We start from the raw sequence: 19,409 nt of genomic DNA, 5'->3' as shown, positions 1-19,409 counted from the left end.
TATATTTTTATTTTCAACTGCGAACATTTGTTTATTCATCAATTTTCCAGCTTATTATTTATGTGCATTCGTTTGAATTTTGATAGCATTCCGCGCAGTTGTCGCCATATTTTTATAATGCGCTTTCAACGGAATTTTAAATATTATAAAACTCTAATTAAGTCAAAAATATCTGTACAAATATCACTTATAGAAGCGGCACCTTTTTGGTTTTCCTTAAAAATAATGACCAAGGCTTGAAATAATTTTAAAATATTGTGGAACAGATAAAAAAACGTTAAATCCCATTTTATAAAGTAGATATACTCTATATTAGAATGAAGAAAACTAGGCACTTGAAGCTCAAAATCGATTTTATATATTCACCTAATTTTGCTTCTAAATCTTCCACTTTTAAAATATCGATAAATATCGATTTAGAGACATAATTTCTTAAGCATAACTCGATGGTAGTAAGAGTTAGTTATACCTTCTTTGGTACGTAAGTCTCAAATATCGTAAAAAGGTAAAAAAAAAAATATAAAATATATTCACCTAATTCCTTTTCACAACTTTAGAAAATATCGATATATATCGATTTGAGGCATGGCTTTTCAAATAAAAACCCTTAGATAATAAAAGCTAGCTACACTAATCTTGGAAAATACAGGAAAATATACTATATATTCTCTTTTATCCTTTTCTAAATCGCCCACTTTTAAAATATAGATAAATATCGATTTTCAGACATAATTTCTTAAACTTGAAGATAATAAGAGCTCACTATGAAGGTGTTCGTATAGCGAAAATAGATTACAAATTATTAAATAAATCTTCCATTTATTTTCTAAATCTTCCACTTTACAAAAAGATTCAAAAATATTAAGAGCTAGCCAGCATTATACTTCGTATGTGGGTTCTCGTATAGTATAAAAAGGTAGAAAATGTTTCACTTTTAAATGTCTGCCGTCATTCTCTCAAAAGCTCTTAAAGAAAAAGCCTTGATCTATTATGGTATATACACACTTTTATGTGCCACATTTAAGCACAGAAAGATTACAAAAAGATCGGACTATACGCACCGAGGAAAATCCAGTGTGTTTGCTAAGAAGCAAGCTTTTTTTGTTTTTATTTCAATTTGTTTTATTTTATGATGTAATCGTTCAGTACCTTCTGATAGAGTTCAGAGAGAGAGCCCAAGAAATAGAGACCTGGAGACAGACTATGTACAGAAGCAAGCTAGAATCTATCTATAACGGCAGCTTGTCGCCAAGTGCAGGGCATCTGCTAGTCGAATACTCCCGCCTAAAGCGCACTCTTTTTTTTTTTTTAAATAAATTGACCTATTTCCACTTGAATGCAGCTACGGCCAACGGCAGCTCAGTCTAATTGATCAGGACATTTGAAACGTTGTTGCATTTCCATTTCACAAACCTTGCATGCAATGCGATTTAGGCCTTTGTTTCAATTATTTGCAGTTTCATTATCGATTAGCAGCTGGGTCGGCTACAGTTACAGATCCAGAACATTGGCTGGCCATTGTGTTAATTGCACTAACAAACGTCTTCTTGTTGGCCTGGTCAATGAGTGCGGGCGGCTGGGCGTGGCAAGTGGGGCGGCTTGGCGGAAGCACAAATGGCACTTGATGTGCATTCGACATTAGTTCGTTAGCTGCAGCATGCAACACACTTAAACGACCCGGTTCCAAAGAGCGGCGACCTCCGCCAATTTAATGGCAGCAGCAGCGGCGGCGGCGGCAGCAGGGCAAAAAGTCAGGTTAAGAAAGTCAGGCCAGAACACAGATAAATGCATAAATGCATAAAGACATAGCAATGTGTGTGTGCAGGAAACACGAGCATGAATAATAAAGCACGACTGCACACACACACAGAGACGCCATTCATCTGTGTGCGTGTGTGTGTGTGTGTGCTGCAATGGGCGACAGTAACAAAAGAGCTGAAAATTAAAAAGAGACAAGCAATTAAAATGGCTTACAACGCTGCGCTGACTACAGCAACAACAACAACAGCAACAACAACAACAACAACAACAACAAGAGCAACAACAACAACGGCAACAGCTGTAACTGTAATTGTTGTCGCCCGCCTTTACCGCTGCTGCTGGTTGCCTGCCTGCCTGCCTGCCACTGGGGCATAATTGCTGACAGGATGCGACGCACGCGACCACTTCCGCATGGCAGAGCGGTCCACCGTTGCCACGCCCCCCCCCCCCTCCCCTCGTTTTGCGCCCAATCTCAGCTTGGAGCTGCTTTCATAACGTTGGCACATTTTACGTGCAAAATAAATGGCAAGCCGAGTGCAACAGAAATTAAGTGCAGTGCAAACAATAAAAGCCCAGACCGAGGCCCAGCCCGAGGCTCAAACTCAGACCCTTCTTCGGCCTGGTCACGACTTCTGCTGATGCATAAGTTGTCATTGTTGTTGTCATTGTTGTTGTCATTGTTGTTGCTGGTCACCACGACAGCCCCAACTCCAGCTGCAGCTTTGCATATTGCGCATACGCAGCGTAAGCAACACATTGCCATCAAGTGTTACTTCCGGTCTTGAGCGCCTGCAACAACGACAACAGCAACAACTACAACAACAACTACAACAATTATGTAATACAATTGCATGTAAGTAGCTACACGACAGCAAAAGACCAGCAATAACAATTGCGAGACACACACGCACACATACATGCACACACACATATACAAATACATGCGCATATACACATAAGAAGATATTACCAGGAAAAGTGGAACAAACCGAAACTTGAATGCAGTTGCAAATAGATAACTTACACTTTCTACAAAAAAAAAAAAAAAACACTCAAATTTGTTATTACCTTAAAACAACATTAATTTATTTAAATTTTATTATCTAAAAGGGAGGAATATACCAAGAATAGTTCATATTTGTATAGGAAATAAATATCAGGGCTGAAAACGCAAAACAAATTATCGGTGATTCGGTTCACGGTTCATGGTTCACGGTTCACGGCTCACGGTTCATGGTTCACGAATGAACCTTCTGTGCTTAGGTTCAGTTCGCGTACCTGGTTTTCCATATCCATGAACACAGTTTTAGGGTTGAATCTCTATTTCAGTTTCTTATTTATTATTGCCCATTCTTTATTTATTTATTTATTACATTATATTTCTATCCAATTAATTGGAAAAACAAGTTGGGCAAAGTTTTGTTGAAAGTTTGGTTAGGTTCATAGTTAAATATAAATTGGAATTTCGGATTTGAGCTGGTTCGGTTCAATGCAGCCTGAATGCAAATAAGTTCCAATAATTCCAAATAGCAGAAATACCATTTTAAAAAAAGGCAACCTTCTATTAAAGTCCCTTCCCTTTAAAACTGACCAACACGATTGAAAAAGTTATGAGGCCCCTTAAAAAAAAAGTACTTCATATGCTGATGGACCCATAATAAAATACATGAAATATGAGAACTGACTGAAATCCAATGTTAATTTTAAATTAAATGCGAATGTGTGCATTACGTGTTGCCATTTTGCCATGTGCTTGTCCAATCTGTGGATCTGCATCCAGCCACGGCAATCATAATAATGGGCCACAATTTCGCAGCACGGCATAACGGAGGGAAATCTCAGTGACCGCAATCCGTGAACAGCCGCGTCTACAACTCCGTTTCCTCCTTCTTCTGGCACTTGGCTAATTGTGCGAAACGGAACTTTAATCTGGATATGTTCAACAAGCATCTGTTAAAAAATCGTATGAGCGCGGAATTGATCTAGAGGCCAAACCATGACCAAAAAGCCAAACCGTATGAATATTGGTTGATTTTTGAGCGAGATATGGGGGTGGAAATTTGGACCTATGTCTATATAGGATATTTCAGGTTACCATTAACACATGAATTTCGACCAAAAATGATGTTGCTAGATTTAGATGCCAAATTGATCTAGAGGCGAAACCATGAACAAAAAGCCAAACCTCGTGTAAATCGGATAGGATTTGACCGAGTTTTGGAGGTGGGAAATTTTTAGCAATGTCTATATGGGATATTTGAGAGTACCATTAACACATGAATTTCGACCAAAAATGATGTTGCCAGATTTAGATGCCAAATTGATTTAGAGGCTAAACCATGAACTAAAAGCAAAGCCTTATGAAAATCGGAGGAGATTTGACCGAGTTATGGGGGTGGGAAATTTTTAGCTACGTCTATATGAGATATTTGAGGGTACCATTTAGACATGAATTTCGACCAAAAATTATGTTGCCAGATTTAAATGCCAAATTGATTTAGAGGGAAACCCATTAGCAAAAAGCCAAACCTCGTGAAAATCGGATAGAATTTGACCGAGTTATGGGGGTGGGAAATTCTGACCTATGTCTATATAGAATAATACCAGGTATGCTCCGGCCTTGCCCGTTGTTTAAAATAAATTCTCTCAAAGATCTTTGAAAATGAGTTTGAAACCAATCGGATGGTAAACAAAAAATTATCATACAAACATTTTCCTCGATTTTTCCACAGATGCGGGTGAAATTTCCCTTAACGTGAAACTTTCTCACATAAGGTAACTACAGTGGAAAATTCAGCTTTCTAGCTCTTGCGACTGGTCTGTGCGTTGATCACCAATTTTTATTTTTATATATAGATTTAGTCAATTCAGTTCAGCTGTACGAAGTGCGCTTTAAAGAATAATTCGCCCCGGCGACAGGTGAAGGTCAATTTGATAGGAAGCTTAAGTATTTGTCGCACACACACACACACACAAACGGAGACACACAGACACAGACAGGCTTCTGGCCCGAGCATCGGAAAGGACATTTTGCCAGGTCTTGCATCCTTGGGGAGACGACAACGTGCCTGAGACGCGGTGTCCACTTTGATTGCCGGCTCCAATTAGCGTAATATTCGCAATATGCTTTTGCCAGCGTTTGCCTTTTATTATCATTCCTTCATTTCAGTTTTTCTCCCATTTTTTTTGCTTCCCTGCTCCATTTTCACAACTTGTCGCCTGGCAGCGTTATTTTCGTTTCTCTCAATAACTAGAATATTGGCCACATCTACGGCTGCCGCTGCAGGAAAGTTCCAAGCAGCAGCAGCTGCTTTTAATTGAACGACATGAAAATTTCACATTGAACGAGCCGCGCGCAGTTTTCTTTTATGTCATCGCTGAAAATTGCCAAAGCCTTGTCTTTGGATATTGCTTAAAGCATCAACTAATTGTCAATTTGCGATTGTCAACAACAACAACAACGGGCCCAATCGTATTTACTGATAACCTACGAACATTATGGCTACCAGCCAGGTGTGTAGCCAACATGGCTGCCATTTCATTCACGAAATTCGCCAAGATAAGCAGCCGCCGCCGCCTGCACACGGTTCGTGCGGCCGCTTAATAGATTAACACGTTTTTCGGGGGCTACCTTTGAATAGGTAGCGCAGATAGCGGAGCTTTAGGAAAATGGGTCTACATGTGCCGCATTATCAGTCCACCAATAACAAAAAAACCATCAATAATGCGGGACTATCAACTACGCTCTAACCAGATCTAAAGTAGTCCAAATTCGAGATGGATGAGACATCGAAGGCAAGTAGACAGTTAAAAGAGTAGAAGAATTACAAATCTCGAGCTGCTTGGAACAGGCCTGGCTCTGCTCTAACAATTGGGCACAGATTTAGCATACAATTCTCAATCCCATTTAACAAATCTTAAAAGTTTAATGTTGGACACATCATAGAGCATAGAGGCGACAAGCACTTGGTACACTTAAAACTAAACTGACTTAAACTCTTATATACACTACACTAGAGGCCCAGGCAGGCAGCTGTGTAAGCTTTCTATTCCTCATCCTTGATGCAATTCTCGACCAGCTCACAAAGATTTGGGTTTTCCATGGCAGCTGCAATGCGTTCCTTGTCATTAATTTGCTTGTTAACTGCAAGTGGAATTAATTTTTAATTTTTTAAATGCAAGCTTTAGTTGATGCGCCAAAGCAAAGCTCACTTTCTTCCTCAGTTTGATGGGCGCCCTTCTTGATATAAATGTCCAGCTTTATGTTGTGGGGCAGTCCACGTTCCACCTTGACGCGTATGCATAGGCCAATCAGCGTGGCCAGCGAGCAGTGCGGCACGGTGGGATTGAATTCAATGCGCACCTAAGTTGAACGAACTGTATAGTTGTATATCTTTAAGGAGTACATCTTACTTACCACCGAGACATTGGAGCGGGTTGGCGGCATTACGAATATGCCATCCTCATAGATGACATTCAAGTCTTCCAATGTACACGGCTTTTCCGGATCGCGTATAGTGCGCAGCAGATCTGTAAGCATAGAGCATATGATAATTACATAAGTATTGTCATTTATCGCAATATTGCACACTTACCGTAGATGGTCTCCTGCAGATCTGTGGCATTGCGATAGCCCAGCTCGTGCAGCAGCGCATCCTCACCATAGGCAATCGTACCATTGTCCAATGACATTTGACTTGTTTTCCGCACTAGCTCTGCGGCGGCGGCTGTTGTTGTGTTGCTATTGTTGCTGCCACCAGCGACGCTGTCCGATTCAGAGAGTTTGCGCTTAATGTAAGACAACATATTTAGCCTTTTGCCGTTTGCTCTAATTAATGTTATGCGTGTGTGTGTCTGTGTATGTGTGGGTGTGTCTGTTGTTTGGCACGTTTGATTGGGGCGCTCTTATCGCTTCACTGTTTTTATCTTTTGTCGAACTGAATTCCTCGTGTCTGTGCGCTGTTATTGTTGTTGTTGATGTGCTGCCTGGTTTGTATGCTTGCGCCGTGCAACATAATATTACTATTGCAATTTGTTTGTATTGTACTTTAATTGTACGTGCCGTTAAAATGTTTTTGCATATCAATTAATATTACAACGCAGCACAACGAACTGATTTTTTATAAACAGCTGATTTTTGTTTTGGTATCAGCAGGGCTGCATTAGCAGTACTCAAGCTACAAGGTAAGCCAATGCGCAGGTCTGTTATGCTCCTAGCATTTGCAAATATGTGACGTCAGAGAGACACTCTCATCAGTTTGTACGCGCGCTGTTCGTTATTTTTTAAATTAGCAAATGCTAAAAGCATACATACATTTTTCCATATCAGATTTTGGCGTTTTTATTGGCTAAGCGCGCAAGTTTTTGTATGCAGCCCTGGCAGCTGTTAAGCTGTGACGTCAAAGCGCTCTGCGCAACGGCTATCACGCTCGCATTTGTAACTGCTTATTCGCAATTAACACTAAAAATGTGTGAAGCATTACAAACGGCAAACATAATCGTTTTTAGTTTTATTTGTTGTTCGTTTGCAACCCATATACACAACTGTGGTATATTTGGCAACACTGCATCTTATCAGTGTTTGTGCTCTCCGTCGCCGTTCATGCGATTTGGGCTTAAAGAAGTTGCATATGTAATAGCTGCGCCGGCTTGTTTCGCGTTTCAACAAGTAGCAAATTAACAATCATAAATAGTGGATTAAACAGTTATTTAAAGTATTATTCCTGAACAGTGTAAGTAGCACTTGCAAATACAGCAGGCTGATAATAATTACATATACATACACATATGTATATTGTTTATAATGTGCCCAATAATGCTGCACTGTGGGCAGACATCAATATGTTGCACTATTTCGGCTGCAGCGCCCATTGTACTTAGCTAACAAAGTAATTTGCAGTAGGCTTTGATTATCAAAATTCGGCACATGCCTGACTCCACTTCCAGATCTATTCATTTCGTTTTTGTTAGTCTTACGAATTGTTTCTTATTTGTGAAAGCTCGTCGAACGGAAGCAAATCTCGCTTTTTTACCCTTTTGAAAAATAAAGGAAAAAGTTCGTAAAAAGCGAAAAAGCCCATCGAATTAAGCCCGAACGTAAGTGGAAGAAGGTAAGGCGATAAATAATTTCTACGATTGTGTATCAGTGTGCGCGGGTGCAAAAGAAATTAAGAAAAAAAAAAAATGGCGCAGACGAAAAACTGTCCTGGAAATATGCCGTTGTCAAAGTGTTTCCCTCTCTTTTGTGGTTTATTCGTGAATCTTTTTGGACATCCAGTCCGCAATTCGTTAGAGGTCTTCATTCTGTGCGCGTCGCGACCTCTGCGTTAGCAAAGAAATATATTAGATTTATTCTAATAAAATTAACATTTTTTAATTTATTTTTGAGTAGTTTCTTTAATTTATTTGAATTTTTCTTGCGCGCAGATCATATACCGAAATGGTTGCCATTAGCATTGATTCCGTCATTGACATTTCGGCCGCGGATCAGTCCACGGCCGCGTCGGGTGTGGCCATAAAAGACGAGCTACCAAACGGCGACTACATTTTGGTAGCCGTTGACATCGATACAACTGGACGCCGTCTCATCGACGAGGTAGGTCACCCACACGGGGTTAATGAACCATGACAGTGCGAATCTAACCTCACACTTTCCAATGGCGCCGCCCCCTTGCAGATTGTCCAACTGGCCGCTTACACCCCGACCGATCATTTCGAGCAATACATTATGCCGTATATGAATCTAAATCCGGCTGCCCGTCAGCGTCATCAGGTTCGCGTTATTTCGATTGGATTTTTTCGTATGCTGAAGTCGATGCAGACCTACAAGGTTAGTTAAACGCTTCCAGCCACTTCCAGGGTATTTCCATTATGCGATATTCTTGAATAAACTTGCAGATCATCAAATCTAAATCAGAGGTCGCTGCGCTAAAAGACTTCCTTGACTGGCTGGATCAGTTAAAATCGAAGAATCCGAATTCGGATGGCATTGTCCTACTTTACCATGAGGAGCGCAAATTTATACCCTATATGATTTTGCAATCTCTCGTCAAGTATGGCATGCTCGATAGATTCACTAAGACAGTGAAGTCTTTTGTAAATAGCTTCAATCTGGCCAAGTCCTCAATTGGCGATACCAAGCACTACAGCCTGCGCAATCTATCGAAGATCTTGAGCAAGGCCAAGGAGGACAACGCCGGCAAAGTCGGTAATGATAATGAAGCAGATAGTAACAGTAGCAGCGCTGATAAGCATGTAAAGAATGGACTCCAAAAGGAGCGAGATGAGTTCGATGGCAGTGCCAGCGTCCGCGCCAAGCTGACCTTTAATGTGGCTCTGCAGCTGAGCAACTTGGACAGCACCGAGCCAGAGTCCTCGGAGGCCTTGAGCAATCTGTTTGATGCCCTCAAGCCCTTCACCGAGGCCATTAGCGGTGATGTCAAAGAGCTGGACACACAGAATGTACACCTGGAACGTCAGAATTCGTTCCGTCCCGTTTTCTTGAACTATTTCAAGACCACGCTCTACCATCGCGTGCGTGCCGTCAAATTTCGCATTGTGCTGGCCGAGAATGGCTTCGATTTGACCACATTGAATGATATTTGGACCGAGAAGCGTGTCGAGGGACTGGATGCGGCCCTACAGGGCATTGCCAGCCTGAAGGCCGAGGATAAAAACGAGCTGGTCGAGCTGCTCGACAGTTTCTTCGATCCAGCCAAGGTGACCATCAAGCCGATCATCAAGCCCAGCACCATACGTCGTCGCAATAAACGCAACACGCCCAACCACAAGCCGGGCATCGGCAGCGGTTCGCGTTCCGCTAGCGATGAATTCGGCGCCGGCGGGGACAAGTCGCAAAGTGTGTCTTCTGTGCCAGATTCTACAACCAAAACACCGTCGCCCATTAAGAACGGCGGCCGTCCACAGCGCAAACGCAATTCGCGTCCAAGCCTTAACCCAAAGGAGGTGAAGACCACCGAGTCGGCACTGAACAATACGGCTCCGGCCAGCATCTCCTTGCCCAACTACGTGCCCATTGCGGCCACCAACTAAGGGGGCGCGGCGCATCCAAGTAAATTTTATTTTATTTTGCCATTTGTTATTCGCTTTTTAATCCTAACGCTATCTCCTAGCTAATGTAGCCAAAATGTATGTAGACTTTATATATATATATATATATTTATACATGTAGCTTTGACTAGCGCTTCCTGCAGCCAGGGCGCCCGCCTGAAAAACCCACTGAATTTGTCTGAAAATGTAAGCAGAGAGTGCGGCGCTCTGGCTCTGTTAATGTTAATTAATTTTATTGTATTCACTTTATTGAATTTTATATAAACGAATCGAAAGAGAGCTTTATAATTAAACTTCCTTTGCATTTGCAGCCACATTCAGAAAATCTAAAATAGATGATAAAATCCACACAAAATTGTCACAAAGGAATCAAAAAAGAAAGAATGAAGAAAAAAAATACAACATGCGAACTGTTTTCCTTTTTGAAGAACGGCACAGATTAGAAACAAATTAGTCCAAATTCAAGTGTAAGCGTAAATTTCAAGTTGGTTTTTTTTTGCAACATGTACACGTGACTATCTAGAGTATATGTGAAAGGACATGTTAGTGAATGGATATGATTATGAATATGAATATATATATATGAGAAACGTTATGCAAGTCACCTTGGTAAATGTACAACACGGAGGAAAAGCTATCGTTCCCGAAACGAATCGCTCACAAATATATTTTGCGATTGGCTGCAAGCAAATTGGGCAAATCACAACGATTAACGATTAACACACAGGAAATAATTATGATATTTACGGTGCAAGTAAACCCAAACTCTGGAAAATCGTGCTTGGGCTACTGCTGAACACACACACACAATCCAAACACGACGGTAACTGCGCAATTTGGATGCACCGAATCTTCAAAAAGATCTGGACTCAATATATGGTGGAAAGGAGAGAGATCAACCATATATATATATATCACACTGTATAATTGAATCATGCTATCAAATATCGTTGCGTTCAGGCATAGTTTTCCAAAATATATATGAATTACGCGAACACGATTGGAAAAATATGTACCCAGAAACGCCTCGATTAGAACAACATTGGGTAAACCTAGGGAAGAAACACAAAAGATCAATATATACAATATATATATAATATTATAGGTTACCCAATGTTAGAAATCTCGTATTGAAGCTTTAACATATACAAAAAACACAAATGCTCAACATATTTTGCAGGAGAGAAGATAGCTAGCTAAAATACACGACCACAATAATTTCAATCTATAATTCACACAAACATAAATGCTCAAAACTAATTTCGCATATGAATGCTTAGAGAGAGGAGAAACTATAGCTGATTACACACTCAAAAACATAATATATATATATATGTATTATTTCAAGCTGTATTTCACACAATTGTTTCATGTTTGCACATAAGTTTGACTTTCATTTTCAATCTAAATAATGAAATTATTAAGCACCACCAATGCGTAACGTATTTTTATTTCAAATTCCTTTACATTATTACTATAAATAACAGTGGGTCAACAGTCGGCTGTTAATTAACATTACATACGATATATCGATAGCAGCTGGAAATATCGAACGACTCAAATGAACTGAATGAGTGGGCAGCATTCACAGTAACATTTTCATTGCGAACAAGTGCTCGTGTGTGTGAAAATACAAAAAGTGTTTTTTTCCTGTTGCATGCGATCAGAAAATTCGGCAATATAAGCGGATTACTAAGTTATTGCACGCTACGTCAGTTAGCGTCGCTGCTAAGCAACATGGAGATCGACGGCGGTGAGCAGGATGACGCGCACACATCGATCTACGACGATTCCTTGGATTTTGGCTACTTCAATATGGCACACGGCATGCTCGTCGAGATTGCCGAGGAGCTGCGCGAAAAGTTTCCCAATGAGCCGCGCATCAAATTCTCCCAATTGAATACCATCTATTTGGCAGCGCGCAGCAGCCAGATGATGCGATTTGTTGAAGCACTTAATACGATCAGCTCGGTCCAAATTCAAACGCATTTGGTTAATACGGTGAGTGTGCAGCAGCATCCCCCCCCCTCTCCCCTTGCCGCATCCCTTTAGTAAATTATAACTGTTAATTTGCGTAATGAGCGCTATTTGCTACTGCGTCATTAATGAAAATTTCCACCTATATACATATGTACATATATACCTACTATACATACATACGTATGATTTTTATATGTACAAACGTATTTGTTGCTGCGTCTGCTCGGCGATCTCTGGCCCGTTCTTTTGGGCGCTTTCTTTGTTTATCGCCACATCTGGGCGAACCAAAGAGAGCAACACCCCCTCCCCCTTGCCCATCTACTTCTCTCTCGCTCTTCTCTATTTGAGGCCCATTAAAATATAGCCAATGTGTACATATTTAGTGAGTGTTTATAATTCGATTGCTTGCAGCGCAGTAATTGTCAAATTTGCAATTAATGTTCACAAATTTTGATACGCATATGAACTATATATGCATGTACACACACATACACATGCATATAAGTGCCTTGTCATCTTCTATTAGAGATTGTGGACTCACTCGGCACCATCTTTAACTAATTATTCATATGTGGCTAGCTGCTCGTGCTCGTGCGCGTTCTCATTCTGGATCTGGCCGACACGAACTTGGCCCAGTGCCAGTTCCTGAAATGTGCGTTGTTTAATCATCTGCCCGTTTATGAAAAGCCTTCAAAAGCGTGGCGTACTACGGAAACCAGGAAAAAACTGGTTAGCTTTGGACAAACGAAAATTAAATACTCTGAAGGATAGATCTTTTATATAAATATGTAAACAAGGGGAAGACGGTCTCTTGTACCTTCCCCCCCCCCCCCCCCTGCTCGACCTCCCTTATGAAGGTGAGCCCTACTGCTGCTAAAGAAGTACTGATCTGAGCTGGGGGAGACTGGCTCCTGGCCCAGATGCATCCTCCTCTCTAGATTAGTCTCTCACAACTTCGAATTGCTCGTATATTATATGGAAGTGCGTTGGCGTAAAAATTCTCTTTTATGAAATCGAAGATGTCTTTATTATAATGCCCGCTGGAATTTAATAACTCTCACGTACTTCGGAGTCTCTCTAACTGACTCCAACTTGAGTTTAAATGGAATTTCGAAGTTTTCAATGGAATGCGGGCAAACAGCTGCTGGCGAGAACTGTAAACAAACCGACATACTCTAAAAGAGAGAAAGCTGTTCCCTCTCGCTCTCTCTCTCTCCCTCCCCTTCTTTGTGCGCTCTCACCGTGCATCAGCTGTGCTGTGGTTTGCTCTGCGCCGACGCACGTTCTACCCTCTGGCGAGTGTGTGTGTCCTTTTTGGTGAACAACCCCCAGAAGATATGCAAGCATGGGGTTGGGCGCAGGAATTCTGTTCGTCCGTCGGCGTCACGAAGTTTTATCGAATTTTATCGTGACTGCCGTCAGGAGCAGAGCCAGCAGCTGCGTCCTTAAGCCACAGCTCCACAGTTGAAAACCAACAAAAAAACGCAAGCTATGCACGCGGAGTTATATCGGTAAATTAACAAGTCTGTCGCAGGATTAACTAAAACTCTTCAACTAACTCTCAACTTTTGGCATAGCACACGCAAGCGCTGGTACGAGTCCGCTTGGCCGGGAGCGAGCTTCTGGCGCGGCGCTGGCGACCAATTGCCGCTGACCAGCTATATAACCTACCCGGCGGTGAGTCTCGACAATGGTCCGGCGTGCAGTTTCTTGACCCAGTTGCTATTTTCGTAGAGCAGCCAACGAAAGACCAAAGCTGCAAAGCCAAAACGCAATTGCCGCCTCGCTTCTTATGTCAGGTCGTCAGGCCCTGAAAAATGTTGGTCATGCGATGCCTGGATCTTGTCTATGCATCCATATGGCAGCCAGGTGCATACATATATACACATGTCCAAGACAAAGAGCGAGCGCGTTTTTGTAATATTTACATTTGCCGTGCCAAAAAGTCAGATGCAGAAAAACAAAGGAAAACTCTCGTTGCACCTCGTCTGACAATTTTCTTTGCACGTTTTCCTCAGCGATTTAGCGACAGAAACGCACTATTTTCGTACGTTCAGCCTTGACTGTGAAATTGTGAAAAAGATGCGCACGCATCTCATCATAAAACGAAGCAAAGCATACATGTACAGTGAACTAAGACTATGGTGGACAATTGGTGCGGACAAACAAGGCAGTGAAGCTTAGAATACGAGACATAACGAATTGGCGAGCAACCAATTTAACAACTAGAAAGAGTAATCTAGTCCGGGAGTGCCCAACTAGCAGATGCCCTGCAGCATCAGTCGAGAATCAGTTCGTTGTCTATATTCCGAACCAGATCCACTCCAGCCCGAGCTCTTATATAGCTAGACTCAAGTCTGGCACATTTCTACCATATTTCCTATTTCTCGAGCGACCACTGTACATGCCTTTAAAAAGCTTCTCTCATTCATTTATACACTATATTATACTCTCCGCAGAACTTTGATCAGCCCGATGGCCAATCGCTGACGCCTCTCACCATGGCCGCCATGTCGGGCAACGTGACGTTCGTGAAGACGCTGCTCTCGCACTACGACGTGGACTTGGAGCGGGAGTGCAATGTCATATTTGACGGATTGGTGGTATATGGAGCAACAGCTCTGTGGGTGGCCGCGGGCATGGGTCATCTGCAGATCGTCAAGATGCTGGTGCAGGCAGGCGCCTCCATTAATCACAATACCAAGGCGCAGTCGTCGCCGCTGCGCGCCGCCTGCTATGAGGGTAAGTGTCTGTTGCCAGCGGAAATGTGCATCCATTTGTAATATCTACCGCTCTTGCAGGCCGTCTGGACATTGTGGAGTTTCTGCTTGAGCATGGCGCGGATGTGAATGCGACCAATTTGTTTAACAACAACACGCTCATGATTGCCGCCTACAAGGGACATCATCTGGTCGTGAATACGCTGCTGCAGAACGGCTCCCGGCCAAACGATCAGGCTCTGTGCGGAGCAACGGCGCTGCACTATGCCGCGGAGAGCGGTCATCTGGATGTGGTCGTAGCGCTGCTCGATCATGGCGCAACACTGCAAAAGAACGAGGCGGGCATTACGCCAGCGCTGCAGGCAGCCGAACGGCTGCACGAGGATGTCGTCGAGGCTTTCATTCAGCGTCCGGATCTGATGAGCAAGGAGGAGCAAATCGAAGCGCTGGAGCTGCTGGGCGCCACGTATGCCAACGACAAGACCAAATACGATGTGAATCGCGCCTACAGCTACCTGATGCGCGCCATGCAGCTGCGCTACAGCGATCCGCGGCATGTGGTCCGCAAGAAGGTGCAACAGCCGGTGCCCGCCTACGACAGCTGGTTCGAGACTGAAAATCTGCCCGAACTGAATGCCATCAAGCTGAATCATCACTCCATACACATGGAATCGCTGGCCATACGCGAGCGCATCTTGGGCAAAAACAATCCCGAGCTGCCTCAAGCCATTGTCTATCGCGGCGCCGTAATGGCCGATCAGGGCCGCTTCGAGCAGTGCCAGGTGCTGTGGAACTATGCCATCGATCTGCGTATGCGCAACAATGTGAGTAGACCTAGAGGCTAGAGCCGTGTCCTTTTGAATAACTCCAAGTCTAAATCAATTGAATCCCTTTGCAGGTTAGCGTGGATCGTGATTTGCTGCGTTTTGCGCAGCTCTTTGCGCAAATACTGCGTGTCGAGAATCATCGCCTGACATTGGACAATGTCCTGCCCGTGCTGACCAAGTGCCAGCAGGAGATTGAGAACAACAAGCTTAAAATGCGGAATGATAAGCCCAACACGTGCGTCAGTCTGCTGCAGGATCAGAACAATCAGAATTGCATCACAGCGTTGTATTTAATTAAAATAGTCACACAGCTGGCCCGCCGCAAGAAGGATCAGGACATCAATGAGCAGCATATACAGCAGCTATTTCTAGTCGTGCGCAAATTCATACAGCACGATACGCGCCACCAGGATGGCCAAACGCTGCTGCATCTCGCCGTGAACGGTGTCACGCCCGTCGATGAGTTCTATACCAACGAAATGTGCAAGTGGGTACAAGTTTTGGATAGCATTGAGATCATGTCTAAATCTGGTTTTTATATTTCGTTAGATTTCCCTGCTATGCAACCGCCCTGGTCTTGGTGCACTGTGGCGCCTCGGTTGTGGCCGTGGATGCCGCAAGGAACACGCCACTTCACATACTGGTGACCAAGATAAACAACTCACAGGATCGCCAAGGCGAAATGGCGCGCATTTTGCAGCTATTTGTGGAGGCGGGCGCGCACTTGGACGCAGTGAATGCGGCGGGTCAAACGGCAGCTGCGGCCTGCAAGCAGGGTACACTCTCATTTAATAAAATATTTTTATATAGTATATACAATAATAGGTGCTTGTGTTTTGTTGCAGCTAACTTGGCCAATCTGCTGCATGGACATCAGAATGCGCACACGAGCCTCAAGTGCCTGGCGGCACGCTCCATCGCCACCAACAGGCTGAACTTTAGAGGCCTGATACCCACCCAGCTGGAGGCGTTCATACAAATGCACAGCGTGCACAAGGTGCTCGCATAAGAAACGCAAAACACATATAGCCAAAACAGAAACAGAAGCGGGCCAACAAAAAGGAATTGGGCCAAAAACAAAAACAGAAACAGAAACTCAACTCAAGTCATTAGAACTCTGTGTATATTTTGAGCCAAGACACAATTCTTTATGCATATTATGTAAATGTGTATCGAATTTAGTGACTTAATTTAGCCAAATGCCAACAATATCTATATCTATATATATGTATTTTAACACACACACACTTACACACACAACCACACATGTATACATACATGTATATGTATATGTTTATGCTTATTTAGTTTAGTTTGTTTTTATGTTTTCCCTCGGTTTATTTTGTACGACACACTTTCATCTTATTATTTATTTACAACTTAACACACACATACACACACACACACACACTTTGACTGATTGTTTGTTTGTAATCATATGTAAAATCATTTTGTACATTTTCTATATGTGTATAATTAATGTTATTGCTAATGCGATGGCGACAATTGTAGAATCAATTGAATTGATTTTGTTGCTATGGCCCCTCAACAAATAAATATACGAAATACGCATTAATATGTAATTTGTAGTAACTGAATTTATATATATATATATATATATATTTAAATCAGAAAAATCACAGTTGACAAAACTACATATGTACAGAGATATCTTAAGTAGCCTAGCTTTAGCTCAAGCTCAAATGCTTAGATCGCTAATCTTATGATTATTGTGGCGCACCTGCGGATAGACCTGCGGCTGTCGCATTACCTCCTCATAGGATGGCGGCGGCGCTGCAATAGGTAAATTGATATTTAATTACATTTAATTAGAACTCATTCACATACCATTAATCACATAATCCTCGTCGTGCAGGTAGGCGGGATTAATGACCGCATCTGTCGGATATGTGCGCTCAATGGCGCGCTCCTCGAGCGTAGATCGATGCGAGTAGCGCTGCAAATTGTCCGACTGCCTATGAAAATTGTTCATATAGTGATCCTCCTGTTCGATATCCTCGCTCTGCAGCTGGATCACATGCACCGAGGGACGACGCTCGACGTTCGTCTCCGCGATGGCATCCGTGTAGTTCTCGCCAAAGCGAAATGGCGCCGACAGCGACTTTTTGCACTTGAGAAACAACACGATCAATATCCAGCCCAGTATGAGCACCAAGTAGACAAAGCCCAGCATGCTCATGTGTAGGCCGTCTTAAGGGGCCGCGCAGGAGGCGCAGACGCCCAGCTCTCCCAGCTGCGAATCAATGCGCCACCGGACCCAACTTCCTTCCGACTGTGCGTGTGTCTGCCAATTTTTGATTTGCAAACACGCACAAGGCACTCCAATGAGTGTGTCCTCTGAAAATCGATAAAAGCTAGCGTGTCGTCCTGCCCGTGGTCAGCAGCGTGGTTGTCGTGGTCGTCGTTCTGGCCGTGCTCATTGTTGTCGCCAAACTGACAGCGCGCGCAACCAGCGCGAGGACGCTTGGCCGTTAGGCAAATGAGGGCCAGCGCGTCGCCATATCAGCGATGACCACAACACAAATAGACTGCAGCAAAAACAAGAAGGTAAGCCTGATTATGTTGCGACTGACCGACTAGTGCATACCCTGTAAGCAGCTGTGAGTTGTTCCCTCAGTCCCAAATAATCAAAAATGCATTTTTATACATAGGGTATTATATATATATTGCAGAGGGTATTATAATTAGAAGGAGACTTCTCCGACCCCATAAAGTATATATATTTATGATCAGTATCAACAGTCGAGTCGATATAGCCATGTCCGTCTGTCTGTCTGTTTCTATGCGAACTAGTCTTTCAGTTTAGAAGCTATCGTCCCCCTTTCTGTTGCTCGCAGTACATATGTCGAAGCCGGCTGGATCGGACCACTATATCATATAGCTGCCATTGGAACAATCGGTCGAAAAGTAGGTTCTTGTATGAAAAACTTTTTTGTTTATCAAGATATCTTGACCAAACTTGACATTTATTTGTTTTACTATGCTCCTCATATATATGCAAAATCCTATCGACATCGGACAACTTTATCATATAGCTGCCATAGGAACGATCGATAATTAAGTTGTTCTATGGAAAACTTTTTTTTTTTCAAGATGTCTTGACCAAACTCGGCATTTAAAAGTTTTACCATGCTCTCTACATTTATACAAAATCTTATATACACCGGACTACTATATCATATAGCTGCCATAGGAACGATCGGTCGAAAATGAGGTTCTTGTATGAAAAACTTTTTTGTTATTCAAGATATCATAACCATACCTGGCATTAACTATTTTCCCTGTGCTTATGAACATTTTGAAAAAGTTCGATCTGCAAGGGTATTAAAACTTCGGTATGCCGAAGAAAGCCCTTCTTTCGCGTTATAAATCTTTTGTGTTTCGGCGATGTCATATGACATTCCATACAACTATAAATTCATTTAAATCTCAATATTTTAAAGAGTTTGTCGAGAGAATCGGCATGCCGATTATGTCTATAACTTTGCTATTCTCTGAGCTAAGCTTTAGTAATCGGATTTGTTAATCGACATTTGTTGGGGTAATTTGATCTATAATTTGAAATAAACTTGATCTGAGTAAGGCAGATATTTCCAATTAGTAGTCTCTGATATCATAGAGTAAGACATAGCAACCCATGCAATATACCCCATGCTTGGCCACCTTCAACGAGTACAGGGTATAACAATGTTTGAGCAGCGCTGAGCCAACTTTGATTTCTTGGTGAGCGACAGCTAATAAACAGTGCGAACTAGACCGAAACGCTCCTCCTTAAATCCCGATTATCATGTTTAGTTTCTTACGCTAATTTTGCTGGCGTGTCCTCAAATCCTTTGGGAGCTCCTCCAGCTATGAGCTCATTGCATGTCCAATTGTCTAATTCAGCTGAAAGCTGGGCGTGCAGTGACGTCATATGCATGTTAATATCCCACTTAACATTATGTACAAAAATAGTACAATACCAAATGGCCTGACCTTATAAAGGTTTCGATTTTTTTTGTTTTATGCACCGCTGTCGAACTCCGCCCAC

The 19,409-nt window shown here is 42.6% G+C and overlaps 4 protein-coding genes across 6 annotated transcripts; 2 read left to right on the top strand and 2 right to left on the bottom strand.

Moving 5' to 3' along the window:
- Positions 1-5,662: 5,662 nt before the first annotated feature.
- Positions 5,663-6,887, bottom strand: galla-1. The gene is made up of 4 exons (XM_064691007.1): positions 6,357-6,887; positions 6,179-6,291; positions 5,974-6,124; positions 5,663-5,905 (listed from the first exon to the last, which is right to left on the bottom strand). The coding sequence occupies exons 1-4, from the start codon at positions 6,565-6,567 to the stop codon at positions 5,808-5,810; spliced, it is 573 nt and encodes a 190-aa protein (XP_064547077.1). The 5' UTR covers positions 6,568-6,887; the 3' UTR covers positions 5,663-5,807.
- Positions 6,888-7,710: 823 nt separating this feature from the next.
- On the top strand, positions 7,711-11,265 carry exu (exuperantia). 2 transcript variants are annotated; one of them, XM_064691005.1, is made up of 5 exons: positions 7,711-7,871; positions 8,188-8,356; positions 8,438-8,590; positions 8,659-9,832; positions 10,143-11,265. In XM_064691005.1, exons 2-4 carry the CDS (start codon positions 8,201-8,203, stop codon positions 9,811-9,813), a joined length of 1,464 nt encoding a protein of 487 aa, XP_064547075.1. In that variant the 5' UTR covers positions 7,711-7,871; positions 8,188-8,200; the 3' UTR covers positions 9,814-9,832; positions 10,143-11,265. The 2 variants fall into 2 exon arrangements, with proteins under 2 accessions (XP_064547075.1, XP_064547076.1); XM_064691006.1 differs by having other exon boundaries at positions 7,716-7,857.
- A 149-nt stretch (positions 11,266-11,414) lies between these two features.
- Fem-1 lies at positions 11,415-16,934 on the top strand. Of its 2 annotated transcripts, XM_064691004.1 has the most exons (7): positions 13,288-13,322; positions 13,389-13,488; positions 14,271-14,553; positions 14,613-15,355; positions 15,430-15,845; positions 15,908-16,134; positions 16,204-16,934. In XM_064691004.1, the coding sequence occupies exons 1-7, from the start codon at positions 13,303-13,305 to the stop codon at positions 16,365-16,367; spliced, it is 1,953 nt and encodes a 650-aa protein (XP_064547074.1). In that variant the 5' UTR covers positions 13,288-13,302; the 3' UTR covers positions 16,368-16,934. The 2 variants fall into 2 exon arrangements, with proteins under 2 accessions (XP_064547073.1, XP_064547074.1); XM_064691003.1 differs by lacking the exons at positions 13,288-13,322; positions 13,389-13,488 and adding an exon at positions 11,415-11,832.
- Positions 16,935-16,996: 62 nt separating this feature from the next.
- LOC135434421 (uncharacterized) lies at positions 16,997-17,801 on the bottom strand. Its single transcript, XM_064691008.1, has 2 exons — positions 17,207-17,801; positions 16,997-17,152 (listed from the first exon to the last, which is right to left on the bottom strand). The coding sequence occupies exons 1-2, from the start codon at positions 17,556-17,558 to the stop codon at positions 17,058-17,060; spliced, it is 447 nt and encodes a 148-aa protein (XP_064547078.1). The 5' UTR covers positions 17,559-17,801; the 3' UTR covers positions 16,997-17,057.
- Positions 17,802-19,409: the final 1,608 nt, after the last annotated feature.

This window comes from Drosophila montana, unplaced genomic scaffold (genome assembly GCF_035044405.1).
Source record: "Drosophila montana isolate Dmon_TW-CO22-7 unplaced genomic scaffold, ASM3504440v1 contig_3319_1, whole genome shotgun sequence".
Classification (NCBI taxonomy): Eukaryota; Metazoa; Arthropoda; class Insecta; order Diptera; family Drosophilidae; genus Drosophila; species Drosophila montana.
Note: the sequence above shows the minus strand (reverse complement) of the source record. Positions and strands in the feature narration are given on the sequence as shown.

Excerpts from the sequence above, each read along its gene's own strand:
- galla-1 (XM_064691007.1), bottom strand. The coding sequence starts at position 6,567 with ATGTTGTCTTACATTAAGCGCAAACTCTCTGAATCGGACAGCGTCGCT. Across the intron at positions 6,125-6,178 it reads CCCGCTCCAATGTCTCGGTG|GTGCGCATTGAATTCAATCC; the intron begins GTAAGTAAGATG and ends CGTTCAACTTAG. Across the intron at positions 5,906-5,973 it reads CCATCAAACTGAGGAAGAAA|TTAACAAGCAAATTAATGAC; the intron begins GTGAGCTTTGCT and ends TTCCACTTGCAG.
- exu (XM_064691005.1), top strand. The coding sequence starts at position 8,201 with ATGGTTGCCATTAGCATTGATTCCGTCATTGACATTTCGGCCGCGGAT. Across the intron at positions 8,357-8,437 it reads GACGCCGTCTCATCGACGAG|ATTGTCCAACTGGCCGCTTA; the intron begins GTAGGTCACCCA and ends GCCCCCTTGCAG. Across the intron at positions 8,591-8,658 it reads AGTCGATGCAGACCTACAAG|ATCATCAAATCTAAATCAGA; the intron begins GTTAGTTAAACG and ends ATAAACTTGCAG.
- Fem-1 (XM_064691003.1), top strand. The coding sequence starts at position 11,569 with ATGGAGATCGACGGCGGTGAGCAGGATGACGCGCACACATCGATCTAC. Across the intron at positions 11,833-14,270 it reads AAACGCATTTGGTTAATACG|AACTTTGATCAGCCCGATGG; the intron begins GTGAGTGTGCAG and ends TACTCTCCGCAG. Across the intron at positions 15,846-15,907 it reads TATACCAACGAAATGTGCAA|ATTTCCCTGCTATGCAACCG; the intron begins GTGGGTACAAGT and ends ATATTTCGTTAG.
- LOC135434421 (XM_064691008.1), bottom strand. The coding sequence starts at position 17,558 with ATGAGCATGCTGGGCTTTGTCTACTTGGTGCTCATACTGGGCTGGATA. Across the intron at positions 17,153-17,206 it reads CGAGGATTATGTGATTAATG|CGCCGCCGCCATCCTATGAG; the intron begins GTATGTGAATGA and ends TACCTATTGCAG.